This window comes from Mixophyes fleayi, chromosome 9 (assembly GCF_038048845.1).
Source record: "Mixophyes fleayi isolate aMixFle1 chromosome 9, aMixFle1.hap1, whole genome shotgun sequence".
Lineage (NCBI taxonomy): Eukaryota > Metazoa > Chordata > Amphibia > Anura > Limnodynastidae > Mixophyes > Mixophyes fleayi.
The window spans coordinates 66,613,050-66,632,759 of record NC_134410.1 but is presented as its reverse complement, the minus strand read 5'-3'; the positions used below and the strand labels follow the sequence as shown (position 1 = coordinate 66,632,759).

Below are 19,710 nucleotides of genomic sequence, written 5' to 3'. Positions count from 1 at the left end.
TAGGTTCTCCTCAACTGTGGACTGCGGAATGTCCTGTCGTAAAATAAATTGGTAAGGCAGCATTAGGCCTAATGTAGCTGCTACAGTAACAGTCTGAACCTCTACGCTATTGGACTTAAACCCTGCAGCAGCAGTTCCCAATCAACGTTACCTACGATACAGTGAGTGATTTTTTCATATTTTTCACACATTTTTTTTTTTGCCTTTTTTACCATTGGACTATATTTTTCTGCGGTTCTGCATATTCTCTCTGTACTTTTTGGACTTCTCTCCCCCTTTTTCTTGTTTTCTTGTTTTTTCCTTTATTTTGAATTGTCCTATTTTTCTTGTTTAATGTTTATTGTTGTTTTTCATTCATACATACTCCCCTATTGTATTAGTTTTAGTTCCTTTTTCCTTATTGGGACTGTGAACTGTTTTTAACTCGCTTGTCCGGACCAGGGATGGACCTTATATGTATAATAAATGTTCTTTGTACTGATTTATATACTTATGCACCAGGTAATTCTTTTCCATTTACAGTCTGAACCTTGACTGTAATTGGCAACAGGATTCTGTTGTAGGTTTTGCTGGTTCCATGTACGCAGAGAACCCAAACTTTGAGTAGTCTCTTGGTCACAGCCTTGGGTAACACAGTCCTGGAAACTAGGGTAATTTCGCTTTCGAGGTCAACTAAAGCATGTACTAATTTTCTATTCACTATTATGGCCACCCAGGACATTTGAGGATTGGGTTCATAGCACAGCAGCAAAGGTAAACTGGACCAGCATTGGATAGGCTACAGTCCATTAGTACCTTTAACGTTGGATATTTGGCCCGTAAGTGACCCACATTTCCGCATTCAAAGCATACCGGGCCACTAATTGTCCATACTATAGCCCTCTCTGTTTTGGCACTCTCAGTCATAGGGGAGTTTGGGATATCTACCGCCTTTTGGACGTAGAATGGACTTAGAAACGTCAGTGGATTTTACATCTGTTGAAAAACACTAAACTAACCGTGGTAATTTCATCAAACATTTGAGGATAGCTTATTCACAATCCTTCTCTTAAGAGCTCTGTCAAGTCCTCCAGTGAAGTGATTATTGCTAGAAGCTCGACGGTTTGCGTGGTAAATTATTTGCAGGTTGCAGACATTTTTTAAGGAGTTTAGTCAAATAATTGCGGTCTATTTGGTTTCTCTCAATCTCAAACTGCTAGTCAGGAAACTATTCAGCTCTACTGGCAGCCGTAAATCCAATCCAAGCCAGAATCTCTTGCTTTATATATTATTAGTTAAGTGCCTCTATTTCATTTAAATCTTTGTCCCTTCAAGCATGGTGGACTTCTCTGAATAAACATGGCACTAGAATTTTAATCCACCTCTCCTCTAGTCATTTTACAGATTTAGCAGCCACTTTAAATTCTATAAGGTATGTCTCAACATCGTACGTTTTCTGAAAAGTGGGCATAGGCTGTATCACCTTGTACTGCTTTAGGGAATATTTACTAGACTGCAGGTTTGAAAAAGTAGAGATGTTGCCTATAGCAACCAATCAGATTCTAGCTGTCATTTTGTAGAATGTACTAAATAAATGCTAACTAAAATCTGATTGGTTGCTATAGGCAACATCTCCACTTTTTCAAACCCACAGTTTAGTAAATATAACCCTTTGTCTGTATTAAGATTCAGCTGTACTGGCAATAGCTGATTAATTTCCACTTGCAAAACTTGCTAACTTGCAACACCCCCTTTAACATTTCCTCCATTTTGTTTGTTTGTTTGACTGGATGGGAAGCAGACTTTCTTCCGTAAGCATCCCACAATGACACCACTTCTGTCACTTACACCTTCAAGATGACGCTCACAACAAATATGACAGGATGGCAGAGAGCTTTCACAAAGCACTAATCTAACATAGTTCCACTCACTATTAGATCAGCCAGGTCTGTCTAGCATTAATCGCCCCCTCTTTCAGAAAACACTTGTCTATTAAACTCTAAGCTCCACCCCAGTTCTAACCTGGATGACAGGTGTCAATTGATGTCTTCCTCCCACTAAGACCTCCCTAAAATAAAGGTGATTAAAACCTTGGCATGCTTGCATGGCTTCATTAAATCCAACCTGTGGGTCCTGCCAAATAGAAGAGTCTCTGCTTAACCCATGTGGTAAGTCCGTAACTTTGCCACAAATATAGGTTTGTAATAGGACCATGGAACACTCACTTTTGGCAGAAATTAAACACTCAAGTGGCTTGCATTTTGCACTACTTTTGGAGTTGTCCTAAAGTCAAAAGATTTTGCACCCAGTTCCAGCAACAATTTAGTTAACTACCAACTCTATCCCTAGAGTGGGTGATTCTGGGCATTTTTTTTCAATATGGAAGTGTCAAAAGACAGCAAGCAATTGCTCCTAGCTGTTTCTGCAGCTGTAAGAAAAATCATCCTCCACATGAGGATCCAGAATGTTCCGCCTTATTTTTTCTTGTTTACAGAAAAGCTTATAATATTTCAGAATGGTTTGGCTTGAAGCATCAGTTCATAAAAAAAAATAAAATTGCAAAAGTTATTTTTTGAGGTGTGAGAAAGCTTTATTTATATCCTCCACAAATGATCACTGGAAGACTTTGAGTCACCATGCATGGTACAATACTTGCCTATGCATGCAAACCCATCAATATATCTATACTATTTTTTTTTTCCGTGTTGGTCTTCTCATGCCTCATCCAATGGTGTCTTATAAACAGTTTATGATGTCAATCTTCTATTTCAGCTCTTCAATGCTTTAATTCATACCTCCCAACATTTAGAGTCCAGAAAGCTGGGCAAAATAACACCACAGAGTACTGACTTGTGTATAGCAGGTGTCGTTCTTGTGTTCTGCGCATTCACTTTATGGGGACTGGACGGTGATTGGGACGTCACAGTAAGTCAGTTTTGGAGTGCATACCTCCCAACTGAAACCCGGGAATGTCCCGCTGGAATCGGGACAGTTGGGAGGTATGTTTAATGGGCAGGTGTTCAAAAACAAAAACGTTTACTATTTCTATAATGTTTCAGGCTGAAAGTTTCTGCTAATAACTATTTTAATATACTGGTTGTGCATAGGGTACCCTGCTTTCAGTGAGCTAGCTGAATATATACATCTCTGGGTTGTCTATATAAATTACCAGTGTCACATAGTGTACTAAAATATTCTCTCTATATTGATTCATAACATGGTTATGCTATATAGCATAATTAACAATAATGATATAGGGGTATATTTACTAAACTGTGTTTGAAAAAGTGGAGATATTGCATATAGTTATCATTTATTTACTACATTCTAGTTATTATTTATTTACTACAGTCTACAAAATGAAAACTAGAATCTGATTGGTTGCTTTAGGCAACATCTCCACTTTTTCAAACCTGCAGTTTAGTGAATATACCCCAAAGAATTTACCAGGCTTTAACTTTTTTTTTTTTTTTTTCAATTTCAGAAATTACTAGAGAAAAAACAATTTCATCTTATAATATAATGCACCCTTAAATGTTGTTGTCTCCATGGTGTAAGACAGTTAATGAGATAATTTGAGAATAAAATCACTGTCGAAATTAAGAAAGTAACAAGACCAAAAAAATTGTCTAAATATTTTTTTTTTATATTTTTGATATTTAATTGCAATATAGTGTAAAATCTGGCATTATCGCAATACAACAAACAAAATGACTAAATATATAAGATCCCATTGAGAACCCAACTCTAAATTTGGCATGAGCATTATTGAAACATCAAGGAATAAACAACATTTTTTTTTTTTTTTTTAAATTTTATTTGTGATTTTTTTTTTAAAAAAAAATAAATCAGTTTTCACATTTTTGAGTCTGTGACCATGAAATTTAACTTCCTCGAATTTAGTCATGTGGTATATCAAATTAAAACCTGATAGGTTCTGAACATTCAGAATGCTTTTTTTGTTTTATAGAAATATCTTTAATATGACCTGAAAAATTAGGTTTTTGCATGCTCACAAATGCCAAAAATTGAAGATTTCTGACATTTTCAAACCCTTATAAATCAAAAAACTGTATTAGATAAAATTAATGATTTGCAGTCAGTTTTGATGGTCCATTAGGTATACTGAGTGAAATCAAAATTGTAAAACCTAAGATGCAACAGAAATTAAAAATTGTATCATGTGGAATGACCCAGGTATTGATAAAGCTGATTGTGCCATTGTCCAGCATATCACCCTTGCAGGAAGCCATTACATTGCTAAATCTGGGAATATGACTTATGATTGAGATCATTATCAAATTCCTGTATATCTGTACATACAAGCATTGTATGAATGCATCTGTCAAACACAGTTAACCTATCTAGTAATGGTTCTCTGCAGACCAAGGAACACTTTATCTGCTTTTCCTTCTCTCTTTCCTCCCTTGATGTTCTCTTCTTATACTCTCCCTCTTCTTACTTTATCTCTTCTACTTCTTTTCCTTTGTAATATATATTCTACAGTGGCTTCTTACTGATCTCTATTATTTGAAACATGTACTTGTATTAAGCTCACTCACTATAAGGAGGTAACCAAACTACTGACATTGTTTAATTTTCATTCCTGTAATGTTATCTTAATTATGTCTTAATTTATTATCTTTAATTATGTTAGAATAAACACTATGGTTTGAAAAAAATACTAAATATGCATATGGGCTTTATGTAGTAAGTAGAGCTGCAAAGTACAACAGCATTACAAAGGGTTTGTGTGGCAATAAACCACTAGAAGTACAAAAACGAAATAGAATAAATATACAGTCTAAGGCAAACATACCAACGTAGAAACACTAATATGACTGGTTAAATTAAATATAATGATTTGATTTAAATATAACCAAATATATGAAAGCCCTACTACACTTAAGACTACCGTTGCTCCTGTGGGGAATATTACAATGCAAGTCAAAATTTTAGTACTCACACAAGTGGACATGATATTAAGTGCCTCTTGATAATACTTCTGCGCCTCCTCTTGGTCACAGTTCTCCAGCTCCATAGGCCTCTCAGGTAAGCTTAACTTTATTAGACTGTGTAGACATTTACTAATGATGAAAAAAAGATAGATCAGTTGTGTTCTCAGATACTGTACTGGTTACGCTAAACACATCTAAAGATGTGAAATTAAGATATGACATTTGAGAACAAGGATATCTAAATTAAACCATATTTTACTGGCTCTATAAGTCTGGTAAAAAGAAATGATTAAACATCAGGGGGTATATTTACTAAACTGTGAGTTTGAAAAAGTGGAGATGTTGCTTATAGCAACCAATCAGATTCTAGCTGTCATTTTGTAGAACGTACTAAATAGATGATAACTAAAATCTGATTGGTTGCTATAGGCAACATCTCCACTTTTTCAAACCCACAGTTTAGTAAATATACCGCCAGGTTTTCAATATTTAGCATATCATCTAATTTAAATGTTTCTATATTGGCCCACTAGTATTCACTAGAATATACATAATATGTACACTGGGATATTAAACACTTGGGAAATTAATATTTGTTGCTAACTTCATTTTTTAGAGAGAGAGAGAGAATTTGAGAGAATTTACTCACTAGCACTGAATTATTTTAATTTTTACAAGCATGTTTTTCTATAATGTACTTGTGCTTGAGAAATTGTTGCTATTAAAGGCCCTAACAAACTGTCCTCAAATTACATACTTAAATAAGGTTTTTAACTCAAGTAAAAGTATGTAAAACTTGTATGGGAATGGAACCCATTGGTACAAATGATCCCATACCCACTAGCATTTGCATTTGTGGTTAGGAACATATGCATTCCTATATTGTACTGCATAAAAGGGGAAGACAAGGAAATGTACCATTCCAACTTTTTAGGTAAAAAAAAAAGTCTGTTTGAATTTTTTGAAAGTCAGCCTTACATTGTTCTGCTGTTTTAAAGGCTATTCTATATTTATTAATAAAAAAATTACCATAAATTTGATTACTTTGTAACATATTGCAAAACTAATACAAAAAAATTAACACATATTTCAACCTTTAGAAAGATTATGACTCAGAGATTTATGATGAAAACTTCTGGTCTTAGGAAATCACTTTGGTTATTGGGTTCTAAATACATATCACTTCAGATATTATTACGAGTTTTGGTCATCAAAACATTCAAAAAAGTTATACTCTTATCACTTGCTACAAAATCTAATTTAATTGATGAATATAGTGTGTTAACTTTGTCAATCATCACATAAAAATAATCCATGCTTTCAGTCCATATTATTAAACTATAATCACTCATTTCAAACTCGAGAATGAATAAAGTTATGTTAAAACAAAAGAACACCATTGTTTTTCTAATGAAATTCTGCATCTGTTTGATATGTAACATGACTATCTTCCCATTTAAAAAATTGGAGTTGCATCCAAGATGGCCAACTTCAAGAAGGCTACCATGCTGGCCACATATCCTAAAATGTTTTCCACCACACCCAGATCATATATGTTTGCAATGTTTGCAACTGTTTTAAAAGGGCGTTTCCATACTTATGGAGCACCCTGCATTGTATCTAGCTCTATCATCAAGTGCACTCACTATACTAGATGTCATTTGCAGATACTGCAGCGACAGCTACCAGGAAAAGATCCTTGACATGCAAAGACTGTCAATTCTTCAAATATAATCTAAATCTTCAAAAGTCTTTCAAAACCTTCATTTGAAAGAGGGGACTTTTTTGGTCCATAAGACGTTATTCTCTAGTGATCAGTGTGATCCCCAGACAGCAACCATTACAGTGCAGAAATCATGAATAAATTCAGGGATGAAGGGTTACATGATACTTTAGGGTTCAATTTTGTTTATTTAAGAATGTAAGCAGTAGGTTTTATTTATTATTGAGTAAACATTTTAACAGTATTTGGGGTTCAAAGCATTTGGCCGGGCATCTCTAGCTGAAGGGTCCAATTATTTGGTCTCACTACCCATCTAAAGGTTTTGGAACAATGTTGAGTAACACAGTCTGTTACAGAAGGCGAGGGAGGTTTTGTGGGGTTTTTTGTATTCTTTTTTAAACCAAGCTAATGTAGGATAAAACCTAATGTTTTTTACCTTTGGGCTAAACCAGATGCAATTTATGGGTTATCACGCTTGGCCAGCAGGTTGGATTTTCACCCTCCAAACCACAGGATAATAAAATCCTGTAATTTGGCAATGAAAAACACTGGTGATATGTGTCAATTTGAAAAGCAGCAAATTGTTTGTCTGAAGGTGAACTCATTTAGTAAATCTTCCCATTAGTGTTCTTTTATTATTCTACTCTTGTAGAGTAATTGGTTCACTTCATATTACATTTTTAGTGCTTAAACCTTTTTCACTTTCTTGTACATTTTATATCAATATTGGAATATTTTACAAAATGATCAAATTTACAGAAAATAATTTATTAATAAACATAGAATAGCCTTTAAAGCCTTCAGGGCTAACATACGAGGTTCAAAGAAGTTAAAAGTATACTTAACTGTGGGGCTTAATGACATCATCACATTATCAAATTATGTCATTAAGTCCTGACTCCTCATTCACTGACTAATGAAGAGCCATGAACCATGAACTTGTGTAAAAAACTTGAGTAGCAATGAAACATTTACTGTAATTGTTGATCAGTCCCACATGTTGGCTTAGAGGAATTTTGGTCCATTCCTCCTTGCAAAACTGCATCAACTCATAGATGCTGGTAGTCTTTCTTGCATGAAAACCCTGCATCGGGTCCTGCCACAATGCTTCCATTCTATTAGGATGTAGGCTTTGACTTCACCCTTCCAAAACACAAAATTTCTTCTGCTTCAACCATTTTTTGTAGGCAGACTTGTGTGTTTAGGGATGTTGTCTTTCTGTAAGGCCCACTCTCTGTTAATCTTGACATTCTTATATAGAAATTGCTGCTACAATCCAGAATTCAAAGGTTCCATCAATGATGGAAAGCCATCCTAGGTCTTGTGGCAGCAAACCAGCCTGAAACCATAATTCTGCCACCACTGTGTATCAATGTTAGGATGGATGAGGTTCTAATGTTGGAATGCAGTGTTTGGTTTTAGCCAAACATGACATTTCTCTTTTAGGCCAAAAATAGTTTTATTTTAACTCATGCATCCACAGAACATTCTTCCAGAAGTCTTCTGACTCAGCCAGATGGTCTTTAGCAAACCTCTGATGAGCAATTTTCTTCTTGGAGATTAGTGGCTTCCTCCATGCTATCACATCATGTACACTATTCTTATTCAGTGTTTGCCTGATTGTGGACTCATGAACACTGACATTAGCCATTGCAAGAGAAACCTACTTAACCTTTGACACTACCATCAGGTTCTTTGGGATTTCCTGGAAAATTATATATCTTGATCCTTGAGTGATTTTGTTGGACTACCATTCTTAGGAAGTATAATGACTGTGTTGATTTTTCTCCATTTGTAAACTATCTGCCTGACAATGGAATTTGTAACCTTTTCTAGGCTGATGAGCATCCACATCTCTTTTTCTGAGGTTCTCAGAAATCTCCTTTGATCAAGGCATGTCATGCATTCACAAACCTTTATCCCAGGCATACAGCGCATACACTTACGTCCATGTTTATAACCATTTTGTTTTGTTTGCAAAATATTAATTTGCTATTAGCCATCAATAAAACTTCAAAAACCTTTCTAATACAGGATAAGCAACTTCTCGGCTCACATATCTGATATTGCTTAACACTAACACAAGAGCATAATATATGCATGTGCAATGAAGAAAGCACCTATCAATGACAGCAGAGCATTCACAAACAGCCAATCACAAGCCGTTTCCTACTCCTGGCAACTGCGATCATCATCATTAGCTATTTACACCTGCCATTGACCCCCCACAATTTATATGGCTTGAAAAGGCGTATATACATCTTTCCGGGTCTGCTTCTGTTTGTTATTGCATGAACAATAGCCTGTACTCGGCATAGGTTAGAAAGATACTTCCACTCCGCGTAGCACATCCTCAGGCACAAATGGGTGTAATTGCCAGAAACATGCAAATCTACATGTAGGTACTTTTCTGGGCATGTGCAGAATAATTTCACACAAGGTACAGTACATTGCACTCACTCTGCATCAGCACCAGAATGAATTACCATCTTGGAATAAACACACTCTTGGTGGAGTTTAACCATGTGCTGCTAGTGATCTATTTATCAATAGTGATTAGGACAGGGAGTTTTTAAAAAAGAAGGGTGCTCCATACTGTTAAAGATGGCTTCTAATTTTTCAGCCATGGTTCCTGGCCAGGGAAACGCAACTTCATTCCACTGAGCCACGATTAGCCAAAGGCAAGCCACTTTTTTAAGTATAAATCATGTCACATATATAGAATGTTTGACTGCTGAGAAAATAGTGTTTGCCGTTTACATCTATGTGTTGTATAAGTTAATAGCAATACATATTTTTAAATTCAGGCATGGAATACATGAAAAAATCCATTATCCAGAAAGTTAATTAAAATATAAAGACAAAAAGTAAGTAATTGTTGCTTTTCAGTAAATGTCATACACACAGATATTATCAGGCTGTTCAATTTATTGTGTAGTAGAATGCCTGAGGCAGTGTGGAAAAGACAGGGTTAATTTTGAAAGGTAATTTTGTATATTTTATGCACAGTGCTCCATATTACAGGAAAAATCTTTATTCAGAAAACCCCAAGTCCAAAGCACTCTGGAAAATAAATCCCAAACATGTAATCGGTATTAGGCAGACACATTAATTAAAGTCAAAATCAAATAAACATGAACATGTATAATTACTCACATTCCCATAGTATGCAATTATTATATACACTTATACCAGAGTAGGAGAAATCTATACCTCAGTCTGGACACATCAAGTGAGCACTGCTTCTTATGTAGAGATAATGCACCCTGTAATACTCTCCTGCAAACAGATGGAAAATATGCCGGTGCTTCCATGGATAAAGCTTCAGTGATATAAAAACATAAAAAAGTATAATAAGTAACTGGAATAAGCAAAAATACATAACTGTATTTTACACATGAGGCCTATATTTATTATAAGTATTTTAATGGTCTTAGGATATCAATGGCTGATCCATACAAACTCACTATGGTCTGGACAGATTAAAGACAGAATAATTTTATTTTTTTAATGACTAATTATTCAAGTATAACAAAACACATCCAGGCAATAGGTACATATATGAAGGCAATGATTTCACATGAAATAAGCAGCAGAGTTCTTGCTGTCAACAAATAAAAGTTGCAGAAGTAAACCAAAAACACTCAAGTGGTGGAATGCCTGTGTGCTGTGAGGGTGCATATTGAAATCTTAAGGAAGAGGGAGGAAAGAAGAAAGGGACAAGGAAATTGCGGTCAATCTCCAAGGGCCTGGAAAGCCCAAAAAGAAAATATAGATACCATAAAAGGAACCGTCAATTGCAGCAAATAATACAAGAAATACAGACAGTTCAAATATTCTATCTGAACACATATAATACATTAATAATATTTCATCCAATTTATATAATTGTACCATAATTAAATCTATTACATCCCTCCCTTTGTGAATGCAATTCACACACTATAACCTTTAGCTAGAAAAACATTTCAAGTACAATTTTTTTTAAAAAAAAAGTAAAAAGGACAGAAATATCCCCTAATTTGCAGATATATGTATAAAAAAAACAACCTAATTATCAAGAGTGAAATGTTCATTAAAGTTGTTGTACAAATATCCTATTTTCCTTGATATTTTTCAATGCAATTGAGACTTTCCCTTGTGATTCTGATACAACATTAATCTGTAAAGCCTTTGTTCCAACGTTACTTTCCTAACATACCTGGAACACATTTTATAGGTAGATAAATTAATGCTCATATTATTAAAAAAGAATAACATATTTTCCTAATGTCTAAAATAAACCTTTCCACCATTCTGACGCTCCTGAAAATATACCTGTAAACCAAGTACAAGGATTCCACCAGGAACTTTCCCACCATTCATCATTTTCAGATCATTATGGTTTATTCTGAATATATCCTTTATTTGTGCTATATGTAACATAGATTTATCTATTTCTTCCTCTGGATTGTCAGTTACATTAGTCACATATGTGCAGCAAGCAATGAACTCCATAAACAGTTTCTAAGGTGGGACAATATCCACTACTTGGTACAGTTAAATAATCTAATATTGATCTATTTTGGATTAATTCAGTCTTATAAGCTTGAAGCTCTTTGGAAACATATCTAAAAGTGTCACCATAAATTTGTGTAACGTTATCCAACAAATCAGCTAATTGTTCAATTGCCTCAATATTGTTTAAATATCCATTATGTCCATGAGTGAAATAATTTTCAAAACCTACTTTCACTTTAACTGAGTGTTCTATTTCTAAAAGATTTTTATATTTAACACCTATAGTTTTTATGGATCTCTTCCTTCTATGGTTTATATTCTGAGTGATTGTCAATCAGATCCTTATGTTCCATAACATTTGGTTTATGAATCAATTCTCCAATATAACATATACCTTCAGAATTTGCAGGTAGCCATTTATATGCTCGCCTTCCACATATGAAATACAAATTCTCAGGAAGTGTATATGGTATATCAGACATTAAACTACGAGTAGCGTCATAGCCCAATTCACAAGTGGTCTGATTAACAGAATGTCTCATCCGCCTAGTTACATTTACACTCAATGTTACATTGATCAGTTCTTCAATTAAATTTAAGTTGTTAAACTGTACAATCCTCAAACATTCTTTAATCGCTCCTAAATATATTTTCGGAATCATTATAATTCACTCCCTTCTGCTGAATTGTACGATTAGCAGTTTTATTATAACATGTTATATTTTCATGTATCACATTATAATATTTTATCAACTTTATTTGTGGTGGCATGGTAGTACTATACTCTCCCTTAGTCTTGCTACCACATTTCTTCTCACCTAATTTACTTTCATTTATGGGAAACGGTATAAGACCAACATTATGGTGTTTATGAGGTACTTGATTACAAACCCAACACTCACTGGTATTAAGATTCTTTCCTATTATTTGATGAAACACATCTATAGGATGTTGATCACTAAAAAAATTCGGATCATCAGAGCACCATTGTACACATTGTCTTTCTGAATGATGCTCACAATATTTACAAATGCATGCTTAAATTGAAGATTCTTTGCAATGCTCATGTGATGTAGTTTCCCTTTTACCTCTCTTTTCCAATGCTGTTACATTATTGTTCTGTTGTCCATTTACAGGACTGTAAACATACAGTTCAAGAAAAATACCAATTGCAAATGTCATTAGTGTTAAAACAAATAGCAATGACCATAATTTCAAATTTGGTTGAGGACCCATCAACTCTGAATACCAGTTTCATTCTGTCTCGTCTTTTACTCTTCACAAGCCTCTCGTCCCCTGACTTCATCAAGAGGAGATTAGCTTGCCTTTGTAAGGGCTGAGACATTATGGTTTCAGAAATATCCCTTACTTGTAGAATAATTAAGGTGATAATTATCTTCTTACTTGATCAGGATCAGTTGCCTTTTTACAATGGGAAGCATGTATCCAAGTGCTTTTTTCTTTGACCTTTACCGCGGTTGGCGTTATCATTAACACGAGATATGGACCTTCCCACTAGTCAGCGAACCAGATTTCAAGAAATTTCTTATCATTACCCAATCTCCGGGATGCAGATAATGACAGGCTCCGTCAATCAGAATTGATGGTGTGCCTATCACAGCAGATTGAATTTGTCTCAACTGTTTAGTAAATGATAGAATGTAGTTAACAGTCACATCATTAACTTGGCTTTGACTGGTATTGCAATTCAGAGTCATATTAGGATTTTTTCCAAACAGAATTTCATATGGTGATAAATTGAGAGGCCCTCGAGGGGTTAATCTGATAGCATGTAAAACTATTGGTAATGCTTCAGGCCTTTGCATTCCTGTTTCCTTAAATATCTTAGACAGTTTATTATTAATAATTTAATTGTATCTTTCAACTTTACCACTACTTTGCGGACGATAAGATGTATGAAGTTGTTGTTTTATACTTAGCAATTCACAAATTTGTGTAAAATAAATCCAGTAGAATGAGGACCTCGATCAGAAGAAATCACCGGTGGTATGTTATATCTACATACAAATTCTTGTACAATCTTTCTAGCTGTAATATTAGCAGTGGCTCTCGCAACTGTGTAACTTTCAATCCACCCGGAAAATTCATCAGCACATACTAATACATATTTTAACATCCTACACATAGGAAGTTGGATGAAATCAATTTCAATTATTTGAAACGGGCCGTCAGTTGGTTGCAGGTGATTAGGTATTGTTTTTACTGCCTTCCCTGCATTAATCTGTAGACAGATAAAACATGAAACACAGTACCTGGCAGCTATGGCTGAAAATCCAGGTGCATACCAATACATTTGGACTATATTCTGCATAGCAGTCTTATCTGCATCTGTTAATCCATGACTCATTTGTGCCAATGCTGGCAAGAGTGCTTTGGGAGCTACAGGCTTACCTGTCTTCCCACGCCATTTTATTTTTTATTATTATTAATTTTTATTTATAGGGCGCCACAAAGTATCCTTAGCGCCGTACAAGGACAAACAATGGCACAGTACAAGGTGAAACAGCACAGTACAAGTAACAGTAAGCACTATAACTCTGGGGGCTCAGTCACAGCAAGAAAGAGAGGGAGGGGAAAAGTGAGTACAGGCAGGTAACTATGGCCCAAGAGGGTGGGCACGGATGACAGGTTAAGAGTCACTGAGGGGAGCGGAGAGAAGCGAGAGGAGACAGAGGGCAGAGGGTTGGAGAGGAGGTGAACTGAGTAGCTGGAGAGCGCAGTGAAAAGTGATGGAAACAGGAGGTAGGAGAGCCCTGCTCAAAGGAGCGTACAATCTAAAGGGAGGGGAAGACATACAGGCACATGGATGAGACGGAGACGGAGTCGAGGAAGGGGGAGAAGGGAAGAAGGGATGAGAAAGAGAGGAAGCCGACCAGTGGGAGTTTAGGCATGAGACTGGAAGGCTTTTAGGAAAAGGTGGGTTTTTAATGTTCGTTTGAAAGAGGACAGATTAGGGGAAGTTCTGATGGAGCGGGGGAGCTTGTTCCAATGGAGGGGAGCGGCGCGGGAGAAGTCTTGAATACGTGCGTGAGAGGAGGTAATCAGGGAGGAAGAGAGGCGACGATCGTTGGACGATCGCAGTGGGCGGGAGGGAGTGTGAATACAGATAAGGTTGGAGATGTAGGGAACAGTGCAGTTGGCGAGGGCCTTGTAAGTGAGAGTGAGGAGCTTGAAAAGGATTCTGTAGGGGAAGGGGAGCCAGTGAAGGGCTTGGTAGAGTGGGGAGACAGAGGTGGAACGGCGAGAGAGGAAAATAAGCCTAGCAGCGGCGTTAAGTACAGATCTAAGAGGAGCGAGATGAGAGAGGGGGAGGCCGATAAGGAGAAGGTTGCAGTAGTCCAAGCGGGAGATAATCAGAGAGTGGACGAGAGATTTGGTGGCATCCTGGGAGAGGAAGGGCCGAATGCGGGCAATGTTGCGAAGCTGGAAACGGCAGGATTTGGCGAGAGAGTGAATATGAGGGGCAAAGGAGAGAGAGGAGTCGAGGATGACACCTAGGCAGCGGAGTTGGGGAACAGGGGAGATAGAGGAGTTGTCAACAGTGAAAGAGAGGTCAGAGGGGAAGGAGGTACGAGAGGGAGGAAAGACAATGAGTTTAGTTTTAGCAAGATTGAGTTTAAGAAATCTAGAGGACATCCAGGAGGAGATGGCAGAGAGGCATGCAGATACCCTGGAGAGAAGGGAGGGAGAGAGATCAGAAGAAGAAAGGTAGAGTTGGGTGTCATCAGCATAAAGGTGGTACTTGAGGCCGAAGGAGCTGATGAGTGCACCCAGAGGAGGTGTATAGTGAGAATAGTAAGGGTCCAAGGACAGAGCCCTGAGGGACCCCGACTGGAAGGGAGGAAGAGGGGGAGAGAGACTCAGAGGTGGAAACAGAGAAGGAACGGTCAGCAAGGTAAGAGTTGAACCAGGAGAGGACAGTACCAGAGAGGCCAATGGACTGGAGGGTGTGAAGCAGGAGGGGGTGGTCAATGGTGTCAAAGGCTGCTGAGAGGTCGAGGAGAATCAGGAGGGAGTAGTGGCCCATGGCTTTAGCCGAGAGGAGATCATTCATAACTTGAGCCAGGGCAGTTTCAGTGGAATGGAGGGGGCGGAAGCCTGATTGGAGAGGGTCAAGGAGGGAGTTTTCAGAGAGGTAGGTGGAGAGACGGTTGCAGACAAGTCTCTCGAGTATTTTGGAGACAAAGGGGAGAAGGGAAATGTGGCGGTAATTAGAGAGTGAGGTGGGGTCAAGGTTGGGTTTCTTGAGAATGGGTGAGACGAGAGCATGTTTAAAGGCGGAGGGGAAGATGCCGGTGGAGAGGGACAGGTTAAAGAGGTGAGCGAGGTGGGAGCAGGTGCCGGCGGAGAGGGAGCGAAGAAGGTGAGAAGGGATAGGGTCCTGGGGGCAGGTAGAAGGGGGGAAGAAGAAATGAGAGAGTGGACTTCCTCTCCCGAGGTAGGGCGGAAGGAGAGAAGGAGTTGGTGGCTGGGGGGAGAGGGGGAGAGAGTGGAGGGGGGAGGATGGGCGAGAGGGGGGGAGGTGGAAGGGTTGGTGGAGGAAGAGATTTCAAGTCTGATGGCCGCAATTTTAGAGGAGAAAAAGGAGGCGAAGTCAGTGGCAGAGAGGGAGGAAGGGAGGGGGGAGGGGGGGGAGACAGGAGAGTGTTAAAGGTGGCGAAGAGGCGGCGGGGGTTGAAGGACTGGGAGGAGATGAGGGATTTAAAGAAGGATTGCTTAACGAGCGAGAGGGCAGAGCTGTAGGAGGAGAGGATAAACTTGAAGTGGAGGAAATCAGCCAGGGAGCGAGATTTTCTCCAGTGGCGTTCGGCAGTGTGAGAGCATTTTTGGAGGAAGCGGGTAAGTTTGGAATGCCAGGGTTGGGGATTGGAGCAGCGAAGGTGGATAGGCTGGGCAGGGGCGACCGCATCAAGGGTGGAGGAGAGGGTTTGGTTATAGAGGGAGACTGCCTGATTGGGGCAGGACAGGGTAGAAAGGGGAGAGAGGAGAGTTTCAAAAGAAGAGGACAGCATAGCAGGATCAAGGGTGTCGAGATCGCGTCTGGAACAGGTAGATTTGGGAGGGGGGAGGGGTGCAGGAGTAGAGGAGAGAGAGAATGAGAGGAGATGGTGGTCCGAGAGTGGAAAGGGGGAGATAGAGAAGTCGGACAGACTGCAACGGTGGGAGAAGACAAGGTCAAGGGAGTGACCAAGGCAGTGGGTAGAAGAGGAGGTCCATTGGGAGAGGCCAAGGGAGGAAGAAAGGGCAAGGAGTTTGACAGAAGCAGGGTCGGTGGGGTTGTCAATAGGGATATTGAAGTCGCCAAGGATAATAGAGGGGATGTCAGAGGAGAGGTGGTGTGGGAGCCAGGCAGCAAAGTTGTCAAGGAAAAGGGAGGAGGGGCCAGGGGGACGGTATATGACAGAGACACGGAGATGGATGGGGTAGAAGAGACGGATAGAGTGGACTTCAAAAGAGGAGAAGGAGAGGGAGGGTTCAGGAGGAATGAGTCTGAAGGTACAGGTGGAGGATAGGAGAATGCCCACTCCACCGCCTGGGCGGTCTCCGGGTCTGGCGGAGTGGGTAAAAGAGAAGCCGCCATAGGAGAGAGCGGCAGGGGAGGCAGTGTCGGAATCGGTGAGCCAGGTTTCGGTAATGGCAAGAAGGTTAAGAGAGTTAGATAAGAAGAGGTCATGGATAGAGGGGAGTTTGTTGCGGACGGATCTAGCATTCCAGAGGGCACAGAAGAAAGGGAGGGAGGGGAGAGCGGAGATGGGGATAAGGTTGGCAAGGTTAGCGGTGTGCGGGGGAGTGCGGGGACAGGAGCGTGAAGTAGGGCGAGGTGAGAGTATGGGTATGGCAAGTGAACAGGGAGGCATAGTGAGATGAGGGAGGGGCGGGGGAGGAGTGGAAGAAGTAGAGTGGACAGTGGAATCGTCTGAAGCAGAGGGGCGGGAGAGGAGGGAGGGACAGAGGGAGTCAGAAGGTAGACAAGAGGAAATGAGATAAGTGAGTTAAATAAAGTAATAGCCAACAATGACAATGACTGTGGGGAGAGGTGGAGCAAAGAGGCAAGGCAAGTCTAGTAAAATGAGACAGAGAGGCGTGAACGGGGAACAAAGAGACAAGAAAGGCCAATAGACGGAGAGCAGAGGAATACAAAGGGAGAAATAAAATGCGGTAGGAATAGATTAAGAAATGCAAATAGAAATAACTAAATACAGTTAATAAGAGAAGTAAAAAGAAATAGTAAATACAGTAAATAAGTAAATAAGAAATGCAAATAGAGATAAATAAATACAGTAAATAAATACAGTAAATACAATAAAAATAAAGAGAGCCAAAAGAAAAATAGGGAAGAAAATAAATATAAAAATAAAATAAAATAAAGAAAGAAATAAAAATGGAATAAAATAAAAATAAGGCCTAGAAGGGTAGCCGAGAACAATAAATACAGTACAGTATGGACTAGGGTGAAAACAGGAGAATAAAAACAAACCCGGGAGATGAGACAATGTCACTGGGAGAAAGTCTGAGAAGTCTGTGAGACAAAGTCACTGGGAGAAAGTCAGCGAAGTCTGTGACTGCCAGGGGACTTTGAAGCAGGAGCGGAGAGACCATGGGAGGTTGCTGGGTGACCAGGAGAGAGGAGAGCTGGAGAGAACCGGATTGCATTGGTGGAGAGGTCCAGAGCCCGTGAAGAGGAAGGAGTCCAGGAACCAGGGGCATCAGAGGAGGGAGAGCAGCAGTATATACAGGAGCTTCCGCTATCTTTATCAATTTGGCATCTTGCCATTTCCCATCGGACCATTCCCCGTAAAGTACAATCTTTTTGCATCTCAATTAGTTCAGTTTGATTAGGAATTAAAACATTTAGTATTTCAGTACTTTCAACAATCTGTGCAATGTCTGTTTGTGCTGCTTTTTTAGCAGCACAAACAGTGAGGTATGATTTCCTTTTGTTACACCATCATGTCCTGTCATATGCGCTTGGCATTTAATAACTGCTACCTGTTTTGATAATTGAATAGCATGCAGTACTTAATTTATAATTTCATGATGAGCAACAGGTGTACTGTTAGCTGTGATGAAATTAATTTGTCGCCATATTTCAGCATAATCATGAATGACACCGAACCCATATTTACTATCTGTGTAAATATTTACTGTTTTACCCTCTGCCAATTGACAAGCTTTAATTAATGCTTTTAATTTGGCGATCTGGGCAGAATGTGGAGATGATAAACTTTCAGAATATACAGTCATATCATTTACTATTCCAAATCCTGACTGTAATGTTCCTGTATCATTTTTCCTATGGCAACTCCCATCTACATAGAAAATCAAATCAGGATTCTGCAATGGTAGTGATGCAGTAGTTTGCTGCATGTACACAACACAATCATGTGGCTCATGAGCAAAATGTGTAAAATTCTGACGTTCACACTTGTGTAATATCCTCATCTGAATCACTTAATGCCAAATCATTACCCATCTGTATCCAAATATACTTCCCCCTCTCTCTGAATCTTACAAGATTCAATATAAGAAGCAATAGGCAACAGGGTTGCAGGGTTTAAAACATTGCATCAGACAAGTGTAATATTTGGAGCCATAAGAAGAATCAATTCCCATTTTGTTAGTCTGGCATTTGTAATATGTCTAGTCATGTGACAATTTAAAAGTGCAGCTACCATGTGGGATTGTACTATATCATATGGGACTTGTACTGTAAGTGGATTTCCCAAAACTATATCAGCACATTTGTCTACTAACGCAGCAGTGGCCACAACCGATTTTAAACTATTCGGGAGCCCTCTCCCACTGGATCATGTTGTTTACTGTAATATGCAACAGGTCTGGGAGTATTTCCATGGGGCTGTGTTAAAACAACAGCAGCATGACCTGAATGTTCATGACAAAACAAAGTGAATGATAACTCATAATTTGGTATACCCAATGCAGGGGCCATCAAGAGTTCTTGTTTAAGCTGTTCAAAACAACTTTTGGCAATATCAGAGTGAATGAGAGGTTCTTTAACAGCATCAGTTGCAATTTCATACAAAGGGGCAGATAAACGTGAATAGTTTGATATAAAATTTCTACAGAATCCCGCACAACCAAGGAACCCGCGCAATTTTCTTTTGTTCATAGGCAAAGTTAAATCATGAATGGCTTGCATTCGATCTGGGGATAAATGTCTTTTTCCTTTAGTTAAACAGTGTCCTATGTATAGGACCTGTGAACTGCTCAACTGCATTTTATCCTTTGACACCTTATGTCCTGAATATGCCAAATGAGTTAACAACTTGCTAGTGTCTGAAAGTGATGCCTCTAAAGAATCAGAGCATAACAACAAATGATCTACATATTCAATGAGTGTGCTCCCTTGTGAAACCCTCAAAGTATTTAAATCAGCTGCTAGGGCCTGGTTGAATATGGTACCACTGTTTATAAAACCCTGGAGAGCCCTAGTCCAGCTATACTGTTCACCCTGATAGGTAAATGCAAACAAATATTGATTATCCTCATGCATAGGAATAGAAAAGT

The 19,710-nt window shown here is 38.8% G+C and overlaps 1 protein-coding gene across 1 annotated transcript in view; it reads right to left on the bottom strand.

Moving 5' to 3' along the window:
- The window catches only part of TEX11 (testis expressed 11), a 391,710-nt gene that overhangs the window by 39,475 nt on the left and 332,525 nt on the right, over window positions 1-19,710 (bottom strand). The window contains exons 27-28 of the mRNA XM_075184491.1: window positions 9,874-9,982; window positions 4,946-5,066 (exon numbers count right to left, since the gene is read on the bottom strand). Coding sequence (XP_075040592.1) covers window positions 4,946-5,066; window positions 9,874-9,982 — 230 coding nt within the window. The remainder of the gene's footprint in view (window positions 1-4,945; window positions 5,067-9,873; window positions 9,983-19,710) is intronic.